Source organism: Anser anser, assembly GCF_964211835.1.
Source record: "Anser anser genome assembly, chromosome: 2".
Lineage (NCBI taxonomy): Eukaryota > Metazoa > Chordata > Aves > Anseriformes > Anatidae > Anser > Anser anser.
The window spans coordinates 128,339,663-128,361,124 of record NC_139721.1 but is presented as its reverse complement, the minus strand read 5'-3'; the positions used below and the strand labels follow the sequence as shown (position 1 = coordinate 128,361,124).

The following is a 21,462-nucleotide window of genomic DNA, read 5'->3' as shown; positions in this document are numbered from 1 at the left end:
TTACTAGGCTCTGCATATTTTCATGTCGACTGGTGTGGGCTTGATATGATAGCAGCAGATTACATCTGAGCATATAACATGTTTTTAACTTCTCAATCTCCTGGTAGTAAGCTGTACTTCATACTTAATTTAAGTACCTTCTTTGGGCATTGGGAGTGAAGCCATCAATAGTTGTTGGAAGCAAGATTTTTGTTCATGTAGAAAGCTGATTATTATGTTTCTGAGCATGAAATATACTTTATTTCCCTGTCATTTACTGCAACCCTTTTACTACTCTGATGTGTCAGTTATGTCCTCAAGCTTCTGTCATCTAGTATCCCACTTTCCAAAGGAAGAGTTGCATGGAAAGGCATTGTGTAATTAGAAAACTGCTAACTATTCAATCACAAGTTATTCACTGTAAGCCTCCACTTAAAAGTTTTTTCTTTTTTGCATCGGTTAGGATGACCAAGTACATGACTGAAAATTCAGAAGTTCATGTGCAAAACTTGATGAAACCAAACTTGGTATTCTGAGGAAATAGAGTGGAAAATGTCAGACTTGTCAGTATGCATCACAGGTACAAGTGCATAACACTGTTTTGAAGGTACCTTTTGCATCTGCTGTGTCTGCGTCCACCCCATAACATGCAGAAAATTGTCTTTTAGTGTTCACAGCAGTAAGTTACAAAATGACTTAAAAGTGAAGGTGGTGAACATTCAAAGTAGTAACTTTCTTTAAAATGTGGTTCTTAACATAAGCTGTCCCAAGACCACTCAAAATAACCTTTTCCCCCATTGTGACACACAGATATTCTGAAATTGAAATTGAATTTCTCACTTTAATTAAGCATTTGTGATCCTAAATAAATTCTGGCAGTGTACTGTGGGGAAGTAGTCTGGGAGATGAAACACAAGACTAAATGCAGTATGACTTAATCCATGGAATTATTCAGTTCCGTGAGTGTCAAGGTGATCTTTTTATTCCTTCTGCAGGGTTCTTGAACATACGCTTCATGGGACTGAAGGAAGATAACTGTTGAGAATAATGAATAGGTAATTATGCGAGTCATGACTGCATTTAATTAAAAGAAAAGTTCAGGACAGGCTTACTGAGGAAGTGTGTGTTTCAAATGACAGGTGTGTTTCAGGCAGTAATGCAGGTCAAGTAAGCATTTAACATGCCATCATGTTTTGCCATTTCTGTATTAAGGTACAAAAAGTTTTATGTGGTGTTTTTCACCATTTAAAAAATGTCAGCAATGTTGTTCTGCAAGCAAATTTGGAAAAGCCATTTTCTATTTGAAACATCACTAACATTTTTAGAACCTTCCAGAAGTGTGTTCCGGCAACTTTTGTTTGTTTGTGTTTGTAGGTAAGGCTTTATCTAGAGTAAACAAGAACTGTCGCCATATAACAAGAGTAGTAAATAAAACATTTATTTTTCTGTTGCAAGTCATCCTGAACTATAAAACTGTTAATTTAGCCACTTGCTTTTACAGCTTCTTAACAAGTTTGTTTGAGCAGAGATGGCAAATGCTTGCATAGAGGGGTTATTTTAGTGGAAGTGTTAGAAGCTAGGAATCAACTGCAGATGAAACTTCTGGAAAGTGTACAAGGTGATGCTCTAAAACTGAAACCTGAGATCCTAGTCCGGAAACTATTTAAATTGTATGGTTTTTACAGTTTCACTCCTGTCTTTAAACTTTTTACTCACAGGTTGCTTTACAGGCAGAAACTTGAAGTGAAATTAAGTAGACACACAGAATCACAGAACAGTTTGGGTTGGAAGGGACCTTAAAGACCACCTAATTCCAACCCCCTGCCATGGGCAGGGACACCTCCCACCAGACCAGGCTGCTCAAAGCCCCATCCAGCCTGGCCTTGAACACCTCCAGGGATGGGGCATCCACAGCTTCTCTGGGCAGCCTGTGCCAGTACTTCACCACCCTCTGAGTGAAGAATTTCTTCCTCATATCTAATCTAAACCTACCCTCTTTTAGTTTAAAGCTATTGCTCCTTGTCTTATCCCTACACCCCCTGACAAAGAGTCCCTCCCCAGCTTTCCTGTGGGCTCCCTTCAGGTACTGGAAGGCTGCTATAAGGTCTCCCCGGAGCCTTCTCTTCTCCAGGCTGAACACTCCTAACTCCCTCCACCTGTTTTTATAGCAGAGGTGCTCCAGCCTTCTGATCATCCTCACAGCCCTCTGAATTAACTGTGAACTCCTCCATACACAGTCTTGCATGATGGGTCTTTATTCCTTCTAGGAAAAGGGAGTAGGAATCATATAATAACCAAATATATTTTCTATTTTAAATTCGAGTCACTTCATTTTTTGATCAAATAATGTACTGAGATGGTCCGACTCTTTTCTAAGGGGCTTTATTTTGTGCTTGTTCTTGACTGTATTTTTTTATGAATTTGAGCAATTTCCAAATGCTTTTCCAGCATCTGCAATAGAACATGCAATGTGTTTCAGAAGTGATAATTCAACTAATACTTCACAATAACATAAAGCTGCAGCAGGGCATGCATGAAGTGTCAATATATGGGTGTGATATATTAAAAGGGCATAGAGGTAGATTTTGGAGTGGCTGCATTGTGGTGGGACAGTTTTTGGAAGTGCTGTGTTTTTACATTTAAAACATTCTGCCGTTGCTATGAAATAAGTCTGAGAATGTGTTAATACAGTTTTACATCACTGAATATCAAAACCTTTTGTCATAAAATTCTTGATTGTTAGCATGCCTTAGAGTCTCCTGCTTCAGCTTCAACCTGTAGCAGCTGGCAGCGTTAAAAGCAGCAGAAGTATCTGGATGAAAGACGGTTTCTGGTGGAGTTCCTTGTCTAAGAGCTGGCACTGAAGCAAGAGAAGATCCAAAAAAAAGTGTGAAGAAACCAATTCGAAGCCTTGAGTAATAGCAGTGCAACAAATACACACTTAGTGTTTTGCACTTAAGGAAAAGGGCAGTTCAGCTACAAATTAAGGTTTGGAGGAGACAGAGCTTCGAAGGGATCTTTTGTATTATTGTGTGTCAGACCAGTGGATTGAGCTGACAGTATAAGGTAACTGTGAGTAAAACCATAGATCACATCATCGATCTGTATCATCAGGGAAGGAAATATTAATGGTGTTGTGCAAGGCAATCCTGAGACTCCCGTCTGGTGTACTTTGCACAATTTGGACTGTCTGTGCTGGAAGAAGGTGCAGACTGGAATGGGTACAGAGGAATTACGCAAGGCTTGCTTCCTTATTACACATAAGAGGAGAAAATTCCTTATTTACGTTAGAGGTATGAAAGCTGAAGCATTATTTCCTAGCTATAAATAAACTTGGGTTAAGAATAGGAAGCAGAACAGTTTAAGCTATATTTCATATGACTGAGATTAAGGAAATGACCAAGTTTATGTCCCTGTTGAGTGATGGGAGTGCTCAGGTGCCTTCAGGCAGAAGCACCCAAGGACCCCTGAGATGCAGCCTCCAGGGAAGCCAGTGGGATCTCCAGTGACCGGGTTCCTCGTGGGATCCTCTGGAGGTGCTGGGACTGGAAGAGTGCTGCTGCTTGTACAGGTGCACACAAGGCTGTTACTTTGCTGTGCATAGAGTACCTAACTTTATATTCTAGAAGATACCTCGTCTTGTTTGCAGACAGACCCAAAGTGCGTTACAAACTAGCACATGACACAAATACTGTTCTGAGCCTCGACATTCACATCGTCAAGAGAGCACCTTACAGTCTGTGTGAGTTTTAGCTTCCTCCTTTGGAAATATGCCTATGTAGTGTGCCTAGAGGAAAGTGCAAGTGCTTGCTATGCATGTTGACAACAAAACTTGAGCTGCCTGTTCTGTTGCTGCCAGACTGTCTGCTCTTAGAAGTCGGGCAGAACTTGCAGCTCACAGTTTCACAGCTCGCCTTTACCCACTATTACTGTGTTGACTGGAGACCAGTGACAAGGTAAAAGCATGTAACACACCCAGAGTGGAATTTTCCTTTCCCTTTGGAAGACTGTTCACTATTTTTCTTCAGGCCTAAATTTAATATTTGTGTGAAGAAGGAATCTGATTTAGGAAGATATCTTCACTGATTCCCAATTCCCAGTCGGAATTGGGATAAAGCTAGGATGTCAACGCAATAGATGGTTCTGCATGTCTTCACTCTAACTATTCCATGGAGAAAAATGGTACAATAAACTGAATCGTTTATTTTTTGTTACGTGTAACCTGCTCCTGGGCATATGACTAGTTTTTACTTGTGGTGTTAGTATTTTGTCAGTCAGTTCTGTGCCATAAATACAGAGACAGAAAGCTTTGATTCAGAAAGGGTGTGTGTTAGAGCTGGAAAGTTAAAATACAAAAGAAAAACATACTGCAAAAGATGTGCTATTTTGCTGCATCTGGTATGCTGGCATTTTAAACTATAAATACTGGCATTAGCTGCCAGTGGATGTGACTGCAGAGAATTCCAGCTGCTTCTTGCAAAATACCAGGGAAGATTGGTGTGGTGGAATAAGTTCAGCCTGTTGTATCAGCTAAGAGTGGAGTGCAGGATGCCTGTCTGAAATTTGTTGAATTTGTTCTGGAACTTTGGGTACAAAGTTGTATCTTAGATTGCATATCCACTGAATGCTTTTTGCCTTCATTTAAAAAAAAAAAAAAAAGTTAAAAATATCCCTTAGTGTCAGAGGTACTAAAGTAGTTAAAGCATGAAGGGAATACGTTCTTTGATCACCAAAACCGACCTTTGTTCTTGGACATATGCTAGTTTTCATTTAAATCACGCTAGTCTTGTGTGACATCAATACATACTTTCCTAAAATCTACAGCTGCCAAGTAAGAACACTTTAAAAAATGAAATAATTTTTTTCGGCCTATTGTTAAAGCTTTCAGTTGACTTGCTTTTACCCACTGTAGTTTGTGCTGTATGGTGACTGAAGCTTTTGCATTAAAATCCTTCTACATTTTATTTCAAATGCAACTATAATTTGAGGCACTAGGCAGAGTTTTTAGCTTCTGGCATACTGGAACGCTTAATTTTTTTTCCTGCAATGGAAGCTTTTATATATGTTGTCCTACTTGTCTGGACTATAGGTAGAGGCTTTCAGAGGTATGGAATAGCCCTTTGCCTTCCACTGTCCTCCACTGCCTCAAACACATTTAGATTTCTGGATTACTTTTTTTTAGTGGTTTCCTTTAAGCTATGCCTTCTTGTAGCTGTATAATATAATATAAAATTTAGAGGGGAAATGGAAGCAATTTCAAAACTTGCCTCCTTTCTTAGTACTACCCTATAGGAAGATTAACACTTGTCATGAATATTCAGCTAGAGCAAAAGCTTTATATATTCATAGCAACGTATAATCTTCTCAGAAATTGCAGAAGTAAATTTATTTACAGTATTTAGAAGCTGTAAAATAGCATATTAGCAATTTAGTATTTCATAAATTAGCCATGTGGTGGCACAGGTCTGCTTTTTTGTTTACTTTAATGTTGTGAAAATTCTTATATTTAGCTTAAACCCACCAGTGGCAGCGTAGCTTTTTCAGTGTCGCCTGAGATGCCCTCGAGAAACGCAGGCATCTGTAAATGAGCTGAGGGTGTTCGTGGGTTTAAACTGGGGCCTTGTGTATCACAGAAAGAGCAGAGATTTCGTTTTTTCAGTATAGTTAACAATAAGCGTTGCCACTATTTATTTAAAGGTAATATTTATGTGGTATGAAAGAGCATAGCTTTCCATCTGGGTGAAGGATATCAGCAAGTAATTACAAAATTAGGGAACTGTTGAAGCTGGAAGGGCCTGGTCTAACTCCCTGCTCCAGCAGCTGTCCAGGACTGAGTTGTCAATATCTTCAAGAACGGCAACTCCAAAGCTTTCGTGGGCCACCTCTTCCAGTATTTGACCACCCTCAGTAAAAACTTGTTTTCTTGTGTTCAGATGGAATTTTCTGCTGCTGATGGTGGTGGTTGTTGTTTTTGTACCCATTGCCTCCCGCCTTGTCAGCGGGCACTACTTGCTCAGTCTTACTCATTCCTATGAATTGTGCATGTGTGTGTATGTGTATATATACTGACATGTACTTTGATAAGATTCCCTGAGTCCTCTGTCCTCTAGGCTGAAGAGTCCCAGCTCTGTCTTTCGTCATAGGAGAGATGCTTCAGTTCCTTCATCATCTTCATGTCCCTTCACTGGACTCTCTCAAGTGTGCCTATGCCCCTCTTGTACTGGGCAGCCGAGAACTGGACACCACACTCCAGGTGTGGCATCACCCATGCTGAGCCAAGGGGAAGGATCACCTCCCTCAGCCTGCTGGCAACACCCTTACTAATGCAGCCCAGAATACTGCTAACCCTCTTTGCTGCAATGGCATTTTGCTGGCTCATCTTCGATGTGCTGTCCCACCTGGATCTACAGGTCCTTCTTGGCAGAGCTGATTTCCAGATGGGCAGCTCTGGTGTGTACCAGTGCCTGGGTTTGCTCCTTCTTCAGTTGCAGGGTCTTCCGTTCCTCCTTGTTGAACTTCATGAGGTTCCCATCAGCCCATTTCTCCAGCCTGCTGAGGTTGGTCTGAATGTCAGCACAAGCCTTTGGTATGTCAACCACTCATCTCAGTTTTGTGTCATCTGTGAACTTGCTGAGGGTGCACTCTGCCCCAACATCCCAGTACTTAATGAAGATGGTAAATTGGCCTCTGGGGTACAACCCACGTGATTTGCCTCCAAGAAGAATTTGTGCTACTGTGTGTAATAAGTGCAACAGATGATGTATGGTTTCTGAATTGATAAGAATGTGTTGTGTTTTGCTTGATGGTAGTAGCACGCAGCTATGCTTGTTACTTTTATCATAGTTTCTGCTGCCAGATAGTAAATTTGCACTGGAAAATAAAGGCTGGACATTATGATCTAGTTAATTGCTCTATAGCAACCTACAACTTAAAATGACTGGATTTGTGGACAAGGGGCAAACATTTATCTTGATTTTAGCGAGGCTTTCAACACAGTCATCACAAAATCCTCTTGTATACATACAGATGTTGCAGTCTGGATGGACAGCCAGGTGGGAAAAGAACTGGTTAGGCATTTGGTCTTCGAGGGTAGTGGTTAATTGGTGAATTTACTTTTTAGTTATCATTTGTTTTAACTGATTATTCTCAAGCAGTTGTGTATGCTGTGATTCACTAGAAAATACTACTTCTTGTAGTGGAGCTTGAAAGCTACTTAAGCAGAAAAATGGAAAAGTGAATTCTCTTTTTAAATAATTGGATCTCCTGAACCTTTCAGAATGCATCCTAAGCCCTCCTGCCTCTTCTAGTGTTGCACACATGCCATAAGGAAGAAGCAAATTCATTAGGTGGCTCACCTATAATGAAGGAATCACCATGTGGGTTTCTGATTTCCTAGTGTCTATTTGCTGCAGAGGACTTTCAGCTGTGGGGTTAGACTTGTACAATACAAACCATTGTATGAGATGCTTTTATCTGTCAGAAAAGAGTTATTCAGCTTATATGTGTGTGTGTGTATGCGTATGTGCCTCCCCAGTCCCTCATCATCTGTGCCTGAAGCTTGCATCAGTTTTTCTCTAACAAATATTACCAAGGTTTGTTTATTTTAAACACACGTATGGGCTTGTCATCTAAACATCAACCTTAGTGAGCTTCAGGTTAAGCCATTTGCCTTTGTACTTTACGACTGAGATTGTTTCTTTACAGTTTCTAATACAGATTCCTCAGTAATACTGGTTTTTCCACAGAAATACTGGATTTCTGTGTATCTGTTGGCAAGATCTTATTGTTGGTCATGTTATTTCTCTGCAAATAAAAAATAATATTTTAATTCAGCTCTTTTTGGAAGTGTGATACTTTGTTCCCTTTTTATCTTTACTGAAATATTTTTTTTTAATAGTTCTTTTCTATCCAAAAGATGCAGCTGTGAGGTCCATCTGTTCATCAAAAAATGTGCACTTCTTGATTTTGCAGATAAACTGAATAACCTGAAAGAAGTAGGGCTGTAGTATTTAGGATGGGGAGATGTTTGCTTTTCCCTGGTAACGTTTGTGACCGTCAGAGTCATGACAAAAAATGAGCAAGTAAGATGTGCTTGGGCTGGGTTTGATAAGGGTATGGACTGCTTGAGCGTCTATTTATAGTTATACTAAAATAGCTTGATCTCAGCTTGTCAGAAGATGTGGAGAAAATGAAGTAAAAAAAATCATTTTAATAATTTGTCATTTCTTTTCAAGATGCAAAAATTCAGCGAGCAGAATTTGAATTTCCTGAGGAGCATTGAGTCTTACCAGTTTAGACTGTTCTTTCTTTTCCTAATTCACAGCCATGTATGCTCTTCGTTTCTCTGTTTCGGCAGTCAATGAGGTACGCACACTGCAGCCAGCAGCTTCCTTCATGAAGTGACCTGACTGTGCTTCTGGGGTGGGCCCACTCTAGTTACTGAATGAGGATGGGATCCTGCTTAGAAAAGGTGGAGTGCAGCCCAGAAATACTAAAGCTGGTTATCGATAGGACTGTAGCTGCACCAGCCCAGTGCTCCCTGCTTGGCAGTTATCTGTCAGAAACCCTGGATGAAGCCTCCTGGTGATGTAGGTGCACGGTTCATGGGTGCTTGGGAGCTCAAGGATCACTGTACCTTACTCCAGTAAACAACGCAGGCATACTTTGCATGGGATTACGCAACTAATCTGTGCGTGGCGGAGGGACTGATCTGCAGCCATACAGCATTTTTGTAGCTCGTCTGGAGGCATTTGTAAATGTGGTCCCTGCTCAGTGAACTCAGCTGGCTGTGGCAATGCAACCACAATGCTGTATGTGCTCACTACACAGTGCTTTCCCAGAGCTTTTTACTTTATCCTGGCTTCTGAAACTTTAACTGGAAATGGAGAGCTTTGTCAACGTTTCATGTATTCTTAGCATTCTGGTAGTGAATGAACTTGTTTGTACTAGATCCAAATGTTAATCTGTTCATAGGTATTCCTTTTCTCAAGCGTAGGCTGCAAAAAATGTTTGGATTTGTAACTGGGGTGAGAAGTGGCCAATTTGAAATAACTTTTTTTTTTTTTTTTAATGCCTGCAGTGTGTTAAAGCATAAATCCATTTTTTAAAACCATGAGTACCAATGGAAGAAATGGAATCAGCTGTCACTGGTTAAAGGCTGTGTGAGCCTTTAACCAAAGGCTAGCCAAATCAATTTTTCTTCTGTCTGTGCATATTGGGTGTCTCGTGAAACTTTTCGTTTGGATATTTCTATCTTGAAAAGGCTTTCAGTCACAGAAGAACTTGGTCCCAAAGTTTGTGTATGAGACAAGACTTTAATCGAACTTTCTAGATTTTGTGTGAAGCACCAGGCTCACCAATGGTCCTTGAGGTATTCACCATACCTCCCTGTAAGAATCAGTAGGTTTTGAAAATAAATATGCATAAGTTTATTTCAGTATATTATATGTAATTTGCTTTTAGTTCCCTGTTTGTTTGTAAGCTTGGAGAATAATAAAATGAAATTAAGCTAAAAAAATCTGTGCAAAATATTCACTCTAGAAAGCTTTCATTTTCCCCAGTGAGTGAGACATTTGTCTTCTGTCTGCAAATCTGGAAAATTTATTTAAATGTATGCTTCCTCTTCCCTCTACATAGAATTAATCTAGACAAGAATTAGGTGCTGAAAAAAAAATCAAATGTGATGGAAGGATCATAGTTGAGAGCTTGTTGAAAACCTGCCTTTGCTACAAACACCGGAAGGGAAGAGTCTGTCATACCATATTTTACCTCTATTTGATCTGAATTTACTATTGCAAGGTACAGTATGTAGATTAAACCTTTGAAGCATCATTCTTTGGCTATCTGAAGAGCTATATGCAAATTTAGGAGGAGCTAATTCTCGTTAGTAAATTTCACATTCGTAAGTGGGATTTTTGTATTGTTATGCCTCAGGATGCCCAGTGATTGCTACAAAGATCAATTAGCATGCCTTCCCCCTGCATCTGCCTTTCCCTTTCTGATACGGGGTTCAAACGACGACCTGGCTGCTCTGAGTGTGGAGTCGTATCTGTAGCAGGATTAAATCGTTCAGTGTGCACACAGCAGAGTAGTACTTTCCTGCTGAGTCTTGCTCGAGGCTTTCATCCTTCTATGGTTATGAAGATGTTCTGTGAAAATTGACTGTGGAAATCAGTTGTATGTGTGGGTGTGTTCCCTGTTACCAAGCCAGGGGCCTGGAGTGGAGAGTGTAATCTCATTTCCTCTTAGGAGTCCTATCTCAAACTCGGTTCTGTTGTCACTTTTCCCTAAGAGTCCCTTTATTTCAACACCCTGTCTCAGCTGAAAGCCTGTTTCTGCTGCTCAGTTCCTACTGTTCTGTCTGGAGGCTGTTGTCAAGGTGTGTTTCTTGTAATGTCTGTATTCCTAGTTGGTTTAGTTAACCCTACTTATTACCTGTTGTCCTCACAAAAGCAAATCCTTTGTTGTGATGAGAATTTGAAGTTTTACCCAGATTGGTCTTGGAATATATCTATATCTATAGATACAGCTCATCTTTGGAGGGAGAATGTGGCAAATTGTAGAGCTCTCAAAGTTAGGATGTTCTCACCAGTTTTCTTCTAAAAGATGGGATGAGGGAGGCGAGACACCCAGTGGATATTTCCCCTGAAGGAAAAGCAGACGATTCCTTTTTACTGGGCACCAAAGCACTCCTAAGAACAGGGCTTATGCAATTTGGTGGTTTACCAGGCTATGTGTTTGTTCACCGTAGTTCTTATTTCTCACATGCCTGACATACATTTAAGTTCTGCTCATCTTTTTCCCTCTGCCTCCTCCAGCAAGAAACCTGTATCAACATTTCAAGGGCAGATTTACCAGATGAGAAGAGATGGGAGGCTCAAAAGGCAGTGTTTGAGAGGACACTCGGGTATGATGATCTCTAAACTCCTGAGTTCCATTTCTTTCTGAGTGGGACCTGATCTTTTAAGTGAAACTTCCCTTTGTGAGTATTTACATCTTCAGCTTTCATCCCTGCTGCTCCAAAGAGAAGATACTTTTCTGAAAGAACTCTTGTCAGTTAATACTCCTACTTGAAATTCTGTGTATATTTACATTGCTCTGAAAGAGCTTTATAATTAAACCTGGAGACAATGTATCTCCTGCTGGTGGTAGTTTAGGAGGACTTTTTCCTAGAAATGAATAAACAAGGGGCTGTTGAGTAGATATGTAAAAGGAGAATCTATAACACATTTATCAAAGTGTATTTCCCTTTCCTCTCCTTCCCCCAGTTAAACTGTCTGTGGGGAAATCAAATTGCTTGAAAATACATGTATGAAGATCAAAGGCATATGTAGGTAAATATATTGCTTAAACTTTCAAAGCTGTTTTTACACGTGAGCAAATATTAGCATTTCATATTGACTGGGAACTACATTTGAAGCTGGTCCATGACTTGCATAGTAAATTCAAAAGTGAGATTAAAGTGCTTAGTCTAGTCCACCACAAAAAGCTTGTCTGCATCTCCATGTGTTATTGCCTTTTTTTTTTTTAATAAAAAATAACATAATTCCTGTTAGAAGATGCTCTTGATGACTTTTGGCAAAACAACATTTGATCGTCATCAGGTTTTTTTTTTTTTTTTCTCCAGGTGAATATGAAGCAGTGAAGAGTTAACCATATAAACATTGTTCTGTTACTGTACCAGGTAACAGCTGCATAATCTCTTTTGAAGCTTCTTAGAGTTTTTCTCTCACACAAAATTTTTGCTTTACCTTACAGCTGGTTTAAAACAAAAAACAAAAAGGATACTTAGCGGTATTATATTTTATTCAGCTATTTGGTTTGGTGACTTTATGCAACGTGTGATCGCTAACAGCGCTTTGTCTATTAAAAAAGTAGAAACAATATTGCTTCAAAGTCTGAAAGCATTATGTAAGTGTCATTTTCCTTCCTACTCATGGTTTCACAGAGGACTCGCTTTTTGGAAGTGAGAAGTATGGTTAAAATTATTAAAAAATGAAGTCTTTTGACATTCAGTGCTGTAGTTAAAATGTGGTATATAAGATTATTTGATTGCTGAAAAGTCAGTTCCACTTGGGAGAAAGAACAGCCAGAAAATATTTCCTTGAAATGGAATTTTCTAGGAAGCATTCAAATTAGAAAGTAGGTGTTGAGAAATGCTGTTTGTTCTCTTACTTTGCTGTGTTTCATAATAGCTTTCATTATAAAGCCACGAGGAGAGTTAAGGGTAAATTCTTGTGTGGGAGAAGGGGCATATAGGCTTTCTGATTGTCTTGATGTATACTGCTGTGCAGCATGCAGAGCACTGCAGTACACAGTGGTTTTTCTAATACTTTTAGCTTCTTGGGGATCTTCGCAGAAATTGTTTAGTGGGCCTGTGTGTGTCTGTCTGAGCATGCAACATAACTCTGCGGGAGTTTGAAGGAATACTGTTAAAAACAAGAACAGTATAGGTTATTCACTACTAAGATAATACTAACAAGATGAGAATGTTTAATCATATGTTGGAAAAGATGGAAAAAATGACTGTTTACCTTGTGAAGGACATGGTAACTTTCTCCAGTGGTGCCTCCTTTTGTGCTTAGCCGAAGCTTACATATTGTCATCTCCGCAAGCTTGGAGCTAGCCTGGGAAGTTCCTGCTAAGGGCTACTGCATACGCGCCCAAATGCACAAGAATTCTGCAGTACATGAACACATTGCACCTGCTGCCTAACATAAAAAATCTGTTTTATTCGACTTTATCTTAAATCAATGATTGAAGGACACAGTTATACAATAAATTCTCATCATTCACCTCATAAATGACACTATGGGACAAGACAGCTGGGATGGTAGGGTCTGCTGGCTTTTTCATGGGCACCGTTGCTCACTCTCAACCCAAGCTGCTCTAGTTCTTTCTGTGATTTTGTAGATAGGAGGGAAATCGTCCACTGAGCAGCAACAATGGATTTCAGGCTCTAAGATATATTTCCTGATGCAGCACCTGGTGGCACCAGGTTGGTGTTAGCATCTGCACCACTTACACTTAGTGCTGGAGTGCAGGAAGTCAGAACTGGAGGTTGTGACTGTTGGGGACAGAATCTAGAATCATTTAGGTTGGAAAAGACAAAGGACGGACACAAGTGTCCCCAGGAGCTGCCTTGGCAGCACATTTTGGTTAAAAAAAATAGAAATTATGTGTTCATTTCAAAAACAGTGGCATCTGCCTATACAAGCATTCTAAAACTTGTAGGTGTTTGGTGTGTATAAGGACCGAAAACTTTATCTGAAAGTGAGATTAGACAAAAACAGTCATGAATGAGTTGCTTTTATTGTATTTGCAATATTATGCATATCATATATGTAGTTTATACTTGTTGATTTTTTTTCTCGGTGTTTCAATAGTAGTGAATGTTAAAAGGAATGTGCTGGTCCTGGATTTAAGTTGACTGTGATAAGGATTTGGATAGATACCTTACCTCCCTCTTTCTAATTATAATAAGACAATAGTTTTCCATTCTTTCCACTGCTCTCAGTATGTAGTTGGCTGCGTAAAAATTCTAATTTTAATACTGTGGTGTTTTCCAGAGTTTTTGCTGTTTATCCAAGGCTATTTTGGTCAGTACTTACTTTTTTTTTCTTTTTCCCTCTTACCAGCAGCCATGCAGCAGGTACTGGATAACCTTACTGATCTGCCGACATCAACAGGCGCTGAAGAAATAGACCTGATTTTTCTCAAAGGAATTATGGAAAACCCTATTGTAAGATCACTTGCTAAGGTATTTCAACTCACTACTCTGAGCAGAATGTGGAAATATTACAATTGTTACTATTGTGTGAACACTGAGTATGGATTTGAGGTATCAGCAGTGGCTTTTATGTATGGTATGTCTTGTTGAAGGACTTGAAAGAGTTCTTGAAAACAGATGTAGCATATTTGATATAATCTAATTTCTGCGCACAGTGATTTATTGGAAAAGTAAAATCTTGACATGGAAGATCTAGAGGAGAAAGAAAAATTCAGAGACTCCAGAAATAATGTGTTAAAATTATTTATGAAGAAAACGTCAAAATGCTTGGAATTAGAAGTAGTTGGTTTTAATATAGTCTTGTGACTACCGTTGTGTGCAAAACCCATATGCCTTCCCACTTCTAGCATTTTTGCTAAAGATTAAAAGTGAGAGCAATAACCTTCTTTCCCCCATGGCATAAACAGGTCTTGTTTTCTTTGGCTCAAAATGGCTTTCTGTTCAACCCAGTGAATATTCTCTCCAGGCCCTTTCCTAGATCTCAGAGTAATACTGGGACCTTTGGTTAGCAGTGCTCAGATGATGTGGACTATTCTTAGCTGTGGTCTTGAATTATGCAAATATTTTATTCTTAGATGGTAGTACTACTAATTATGTAAGATAATGTTTACAAAAATTCTTTGGATTCTGAAATTAAAATGTAGCTTATCATAAGGAGATGCAGTCAATATTATACAGCCCTTACATTCTTTGTTATTTTTCATAAAAATAAGTTCCTTACATGAGAAAAAAAGTTAACTTAAATATAGCTATCACTTTAATGTGAACAGGCATCTGAAGGGATGCCCTCCAGGCAGCCATGAAATACTCTGTAAAGCTAAAGAATTGTTGTGCATGGATTTTGCTCAGTAAAATATCTGGAAAAGAAAACATCTCATAAGAATTCATATAAGAATTCATTTCTCTTTAACTGTTCAAAACCATGGGTTACAAATGGAAGAAGTTGCATAGCAATAAACTTACAAATACTGGAAGTGTCTTATCTGCTGGTGAGATGACTGCAGAGGGGAAAATTTGTGTACTAAATTTACTGGAGTAAGTTAAAACACTTTCTTGCTTACGGTTGTTTCCAGCTTCAGTATCTGTTACATACTTCATCTTTAAATTTTATCATGAAGAAAATTTTCATTGCAAAGCATTTATTCTTACGAAGAATTTGTACATTAATCGCCAGTTGCAATTATGGGGAATTTAACGACTAGCAGATGTTTAAAAAAAAAAAGTGCTTGTAAAGGAAACAGACAAGATCCTAGCTATAAACTTGCTTTATCTAGAATGCTGAAAGGTTTAACTGTGTCCATATGGCATGACCACACTCATTTTTTTCTTTTGTAATTATTTCGGAATTGAACCCTAAACCCCAGTCCTAACCAGCAGAGCTAAATAAGGACAAGAATGAAAACGATAACGTATTTCACGAAGTGTATGTAGTTCATACATACACATTTGACTCTGAAAATGTATCAACCTTGTTTTTCTATTAGAAGAGCTAGTTTTATCAGAATAGTGAATTCTCGCCGGACCCTGAGATGGTCAGATTAGTTGTGCACATTCATTTCAGACAGGGACAGAAATGTCAAAGACTTTTCAGTTTCTTTGATTAGAATGATAGCATCACAGACTAGAAGGGACCTTAAAGACCTAATTCTAACCCCCCTGCCATGGGCAGGGACACCTCCCACTAAGACCAGGCTGCCCAAAGCCCCATTCAGCCTGGCCTTGAACACTTACAGGGATGGGGCATCTACAGCCTCTCTGGGCAGCTTGTTCCAGTGCCCCACCACCATATTTCTTCCGAATATCTAATCTAAACCTACCCTTTTTTTAGTTTAAAACTTCCACTTAGTCTGCTATTAAGACTAATCATTATATTGTAGTCAAAAAGGACAAAAATAAACAAACAAAAAACCTTTTTCTTTTCAGCCCTTAAAGTATTAAGGCAATTAATAAGGATAGTATATGCTTATAATATTTTGCAATGCCAAGTTTGGCTAATCCTTTAAAGTTGCATTAAAGTAATTTCACTCTTTTCCTGTCAAGAATAAAGGTATTAAGGTGGATATTACAGTTCTTTTTTTTGGGAGATGGTTCATTTACTGTATCTTTCCAGTCTTCAGTGGGTGGTGGGTTTTTTGTGTTGAAGTTTGTGTTTACCTATGAACTTTTTTCCAATTTACATATAGAATAAATTCATAGAATCATTAAGGTTGGAAAAGACCTCCAGGATCTTCTGGTCCAGCCATGTCCCTGCCACCAATGTTAGCCACTAAACCATGTCCCTAAGTAAATATGTTTCAAGGGGCTTTTGAGGGGAAAGGGGAAGTAACTGAAATCATTGTAAAATGCATTTTCCTGTCATTTATTGATGTTTTATGGTCAGTCCTAACTAGCTTTTAGAATTGTTATGCTTTTTTTTGAAGACAGTTATTGAATTTGAAACATAAGCTAATTTTACTCAGTTTTGATACTTAACCATCTTACTAAAATTCTCCTGGATTGTCTCTTGAACCTCAAAACTTTATCTATTCTGCAGTCACACTAAATGCAGTGCTTTTTGTAGCAGAGCCTACGTCATATCAGGTGTATGCCAAACCTAGACCAAGGAAACATCTTGTGACTAATCTATAAACAGATGGTGTCCAGTATTTAGGATTTCAGATTGTTAAAGGCAAAATCCTTATTACCTGAACATTTAATGAATTTAAAGACTTGGTTTAGCATCTCTGAAATTGTGAACTGAAATAAAATATAGTATCTAAGTTTGCTATTCCTTTTTGTTTTAAATATTCATACTATTCCATATTCTGCTACTCCTCAGCATAGTACAGGATGAGAGGTTGTTGACTAATGAACTTTCTGTTCTGCTATATATTCATAGTCTTGATTTTGGGGTGAAGGGTGAGGATATTTGTATTTATATTAAGCATCTTGTTAGTGGTAACATTTTAAAGAAAAGAAGTAGGAAAAGAGGTAACCCAAATTCTCTAATCTTGCAGAAGTTGGAGTGTGTTTAAAAGTCAATAGATTTGGGTTTCTACTGGCTGTAAAACAAGGGAACTTCTAAAAGACCATACTGTTTACTGTACATGTTATGTACAAAATAGCATTCCTTTACTAAGGAGGATGTGTGTAGGTGCCAAGCTCCCTATGAATGTTGTAATCATGGTCATTTGGTTTGAGGGTGTTGGGGAATGTCTGAAATGCCTTTCTGCATGTAAAGTTAGCCTTTCCAGTGATCATTGTTTCTCCAGAAATGGCATTTTATAGATGCGAAGTAAGATTCAATACCCAGTTGATTTCAGGGAACAAAGTTTATTGGATTTAGCGAAATTTTATGTTAACATCTGTTTTGAAGCACTGATAAGCAAGTAGATATGTGCACACACAGATTATAAATATATGGGAAGTATATATGGAGGAGTCTTACATTAATCCGTTATTTTTTGTGTTTTACCTGCCACAGCAATCGTTAACTTCTTGTTGCTACAGTGTTGTAAATAACTCTTAATTCAGAATGTGTTGAGAGTCTTAGCTATTTTTGGCCTCCTCTTAGTCCCTAATTTTTGGTAAAGTGCTGCCTAAAATAAACAAAGCATTTCAGTTTGAGGTATTTCTCTTGCAGCTCAAATCTTCTACCTTTCAATGCATTTAAGTGCCTGCAATGTTTAGGAAAGGGTTGTATCTGCAGCAATAGCTCTAGAAAGATGAAAAAGTAGTCCCAGAATCACAGAACACTTGAGGTTGGAAGGGACCTCTTGAGGTCACCTTGTCCAATGCCCCTGCTCAAGCAGGACCACCTACAGCTGCTTGTCCAGGATCATGTCCTGACGTCTTTCAGATATCTCCAAGGCAGCAGACTCCACCACCATTCTGAGCAGCCCATGCCAGCGCTCAGTCAACCTCACGTTAAAAAAATATTCCCTGATGTTCAAATCCTCCTGTGTGTCAGTTTGTCCCTATTGCCTCTTGTCCTACCAGTGAGCACCAGTGGAAAGAACCTGTCTCTGTCTTCTTTGCACTCTCCCTTCAGGTATTTCTGCACGTGGGTGAGACCCCTTCCCTTCTCCAGGCTAAACATTCCCAGCTGTCTCAGCCTTTCTTCACAGGAGAGATGGTCCAGTCTGTTTGTGATTTTAGTGGCCCTTCACTGGACTCTCTCCAGCATGCCCATGTCTCTCTTGACCTGGGTGGCCCAGAACTGGACACAGGACTCCAGGTGCAGCCTCACCAGTGCTGAGCAGAGGGGAAGGATCACCTTCCTCAGACTGCTGCCAACGCTTACCCGTGCAGCCCAACGTACTGTTATTCCTCTTTGCTGCAGACTTTGTTCAGAATTCCCTTAGTTATGCAGTCTTTCTGGTCGAATTTGTCATTCAGAGGTGTCTGAGTAGGAGGAGCTTCAGGTAAATGTTTCTCAAATGCAGACTATATTTTTTTGAGCAGATCCTGTATTTATTTTTTGTCCTTCTAGAAAGTACACAAGTACTAGGTTCTGAAGCAGAAAAGATGTGAGGCATGCTACTGTTCAGAGAGGACTGTTTGATGTATGTAGATAGCATGGAGGTTATAGGAAGTATGGACAGGCAAGCATATCTGACAGGTGCTGCTTGTAATCTTTTTTGTGTCTTGTAGTTAAGGATGCAAAATCCTTCAGCATTTATAAAAACAAAATGTATGTATTAGACTATATGTAACTGTTGCTGCTTTCCTGTTGAAAGGTGCATCAAAAATAATTAAAAGGTTTATAAATTGCAAGTGCTATTTACTTGAAACTTACTTACATCATAGTCTTACGTATTTATTTTATCGTACAGGCTCATGAGCGACTAGAAGATTCTAAACTTGAGGCTGTCAGTGACAACAACCTGGAGCTGGTGAATGAAATTCTTGAAGACATCAGTCCCTTAATAAATAAAGATGAGAATATTGCAGAATTGGTTGGAATACTGAAGGAGCCTCATTTTCAGGTGCCACCTCTTTATATTACCCACTCTATAACTGTACACATACAGATCTAAGTTTAATAATTAAACTGACCTGTAGCCAATTTTAATATAGGATTTTACTCTGAATGCATGGTAAAGAACTAGTCATGGGGTTAAACATGAGCATTATTTTAGTCTTTGGTATCACCTCAAGTACATCTTAATTTGTGGTATTGTCTCCATTACAGTAGTCTTGGACAAACATGGAGTTTCTATATGCACACTAGAGATTACTCGAAGGCTTCATCCTTAGCTTTTCCAGGTGGTCTCAGTTCCTGATACAGTCCATTCTGCAGTTGAGTTCAGCTTTTTGCATTCATACTTGTGTAAGATGTACAGTTTGCAAAGTGAATGAACTCGACACTCTTATGCCACGTGATCTGCACTGAGCTTAAATTACAACTCTGTATCCCTTTCACTCTTGCTGTACTTTAACATACATGAAATTTTGACATATACTTGTCAGAAGGAGGTGTTTTTTCATAGCTGCCATTCTGTTATCAGTTTCCATACTGCCTCTTGAAGATTAGGGTTTGTAAATCCTTGGTGGATTCTAGACTTTCCTTTATAAGAACATAAGCAAACCTTTTGTCAAAGTATAAATGTGCTGCTTTTGGCAGACAGGTATAGAGTCATAGAAACATTTTTGGGTGTACAAGTTAAAAAATATGGCTTTTTTTTAAAAAAAAAAGTTTTCAATTTTATGTTATAGGTGCATTTCCATTTAACACAGATAGACACGGGAAATGCTGTCAAGCTGTATTGTGGCCTGCTGGAAATAGGGAACACTTTAACACCTCAACCTTTAATGTAGTAGCTGTTGTGAATGCTGGTAGTTCCTCTGCCTGCCCTGGAGAATATTATGTTGGCCTAGCTTGCATTCTTATTTGTCCAAAATGGCATCGTGACTAAGGGATCAAAGACTATGATTTGGAGACTTACTGTTGAATGAACCTTCAAATCAGTCTTTGATCTGAAGCAGATCCCCTTAGTAGAAATTGGGACTGGACAGGGAGAGGATGAGTTTGGAGGAACTGGTAGTTACAATGCAAAAATATTTCAGTCATTCTCCGTGTGTTTGTTTGTTTACATGATCTTCTAATTAGTTTAGTATCAATATCAGACTTACTGTTATGCTCTTTGATTCTCTTTTGGAACCTATTTTAAAAATTCATGTCGTGTTTATTACATGCTCTGAGCAAAGTTGCCTGCTCTTTTCTCTGTACCAGTGGGTGAGTCATGGGTATGTGAGAGAAGTAAGCTATTTCTAGGGCTCCCTACTTCATTTGTTGCAAAACCTGGATGGTACGCAAAGAGTCAGATAGGAAGCTAAAGGAAAAAAAAAGTCTACTTAATGGCTAAGACAGTTAAATGCTGCCTTTGAGAACTAAAGTATCGTTCACTCTGTCAGAATTACTGAGTTCACTTAAAAAGAAGTCTGAATCAGCTTAATCTTGTATTTTTTTATTTTACAAGTTCTTGTTGTGAGACGTTTAGTCTCATTTGCAGAAACAATGAGCAGTTTGGGCTGCTGCATACAGCCATAAAGCAGCTAGCTACTGATTTTGTAAAAATAGATCTGATGTTACTCAGTTTGGAAGCCTAAAATTAGAGTGTACTTTTTGGCCCCTAATTTTGTGCTGCTGTTCCCCATCTGGAGGCAGGCATTAAAACCAATTAAGGGCAAAGTTGCATAATTTCAAGTAAGTGTTTTTATTTAACTGATATCATAGTAATGACCACTCTAGAAGAACTTCTAAGAAAATTTGCAGTCCAGAATGTGGATACAATTCTCTTTTTGAGTCTTGGGGAGCCTCTATGTCTCCTTCTTTAAAGAGGAAATAGAAAAATAACTAATTACTACAGAATTGCTATCCTTTCTGCTTCGTTTGTTCCAGGGAGACATATTCCAAATTCTGCAAGAAGGGATCTGTAAGGAAGAAAGAAAAAATTCCATGTGACTTGTAATTACACAAAATGTAATTTGCCTCCTGTCTCCACTTCAGTAAAGGCGTACAACAAGCCACCATGAAGAACTTAGCTCTCTTAAAATTTCATGTTTACTACTGTGTAGCTGTTTTAAGGGCTGATTCTATGTTTTCCAAATTAATGGTATTGCTTGTCTCAAATAATTTTACAATTATGGGCAGCAGTTTACAGTCCCTGATAGTCCCCCTGTGACTCAGCCATCATGGAAATAGCAGGAAAAAGATTTTGTGATCAAGAGATGGTTAAGTAGCAGTTGAATGAATTCATGCTCATCCATGAAACTGAGCGAATAAATAGAATCAGAATGCGAATGATGGGATGAGGCTTTTAAGAACTGAAAAGTGTTATGGAGCATGTTATTTTGAAAAGGATGGCACAGACTGTTTGCTTACTACTTTTTTTGGCTGTGAATCAGATTATAATCCATAAATTATATAACTGTTAAGGGCAGCAAGCTGTATAAGTATGCTCATGTGTGAGGCTACACAAGAAAATAAGTAGTTTGTGGCCAGGAGTTTCGGGAACAATTTTTTACTAGCGTGTGACCAAAAGAGAAAACTGAAAGTGTCATATAGGTACATCTACTTGTTTTGTCTGTGTTAATGTGTCAAAAAACATAGTTGATACTAGTTGGCTTCATTTTAGAAACGTAGAAAGATCCAAAAATTATGCTTGAAAACATTGGCAAATGAAGATCTGTGTTTTCTGGATTGCATGTGT

The 21,462-nt window shown here is 38.7% G+C and overlaps 1 protein-coding gene across 10 annotated transcripts in view; it reads left to right on the top strand.

Moving 5' to 3' along the window:
- The window catches only part of PALS2 (protein associated with LIN7 2, MAGUK p55 family member), a 51,562-nt gene that overhangs the window by 16,997 nt on the left and 13,103 nt on the right, over positions 1–21,462 (top strand). For 3 of the 10 annotated variants that reach the window (XM_083826884.1, XM_083826883.1, XM_083826886.1), the window contains 2 exons: positions 13,617–13,738; positions 18,583–18,735. In XM_083826884.1, coding sequence (XP_083683010.1) covers positions 13,622–13,738; positions 18,583–18,735 — 270 coding nt within the window. In that variant the 5' untranslated portion in view covers positions 13,617–13,621. Of the gene's footprint in view, positions 1–974; positions 1,035–13,616; positions 13,739–18,582; positions 18,736–21,462 lie in introns of those variants that run through there. The other 7 variants (XM_083826885.1, XM_083826881.1, XM_083826889.1 and 4 more) reach the window with 5 other exon arrangements.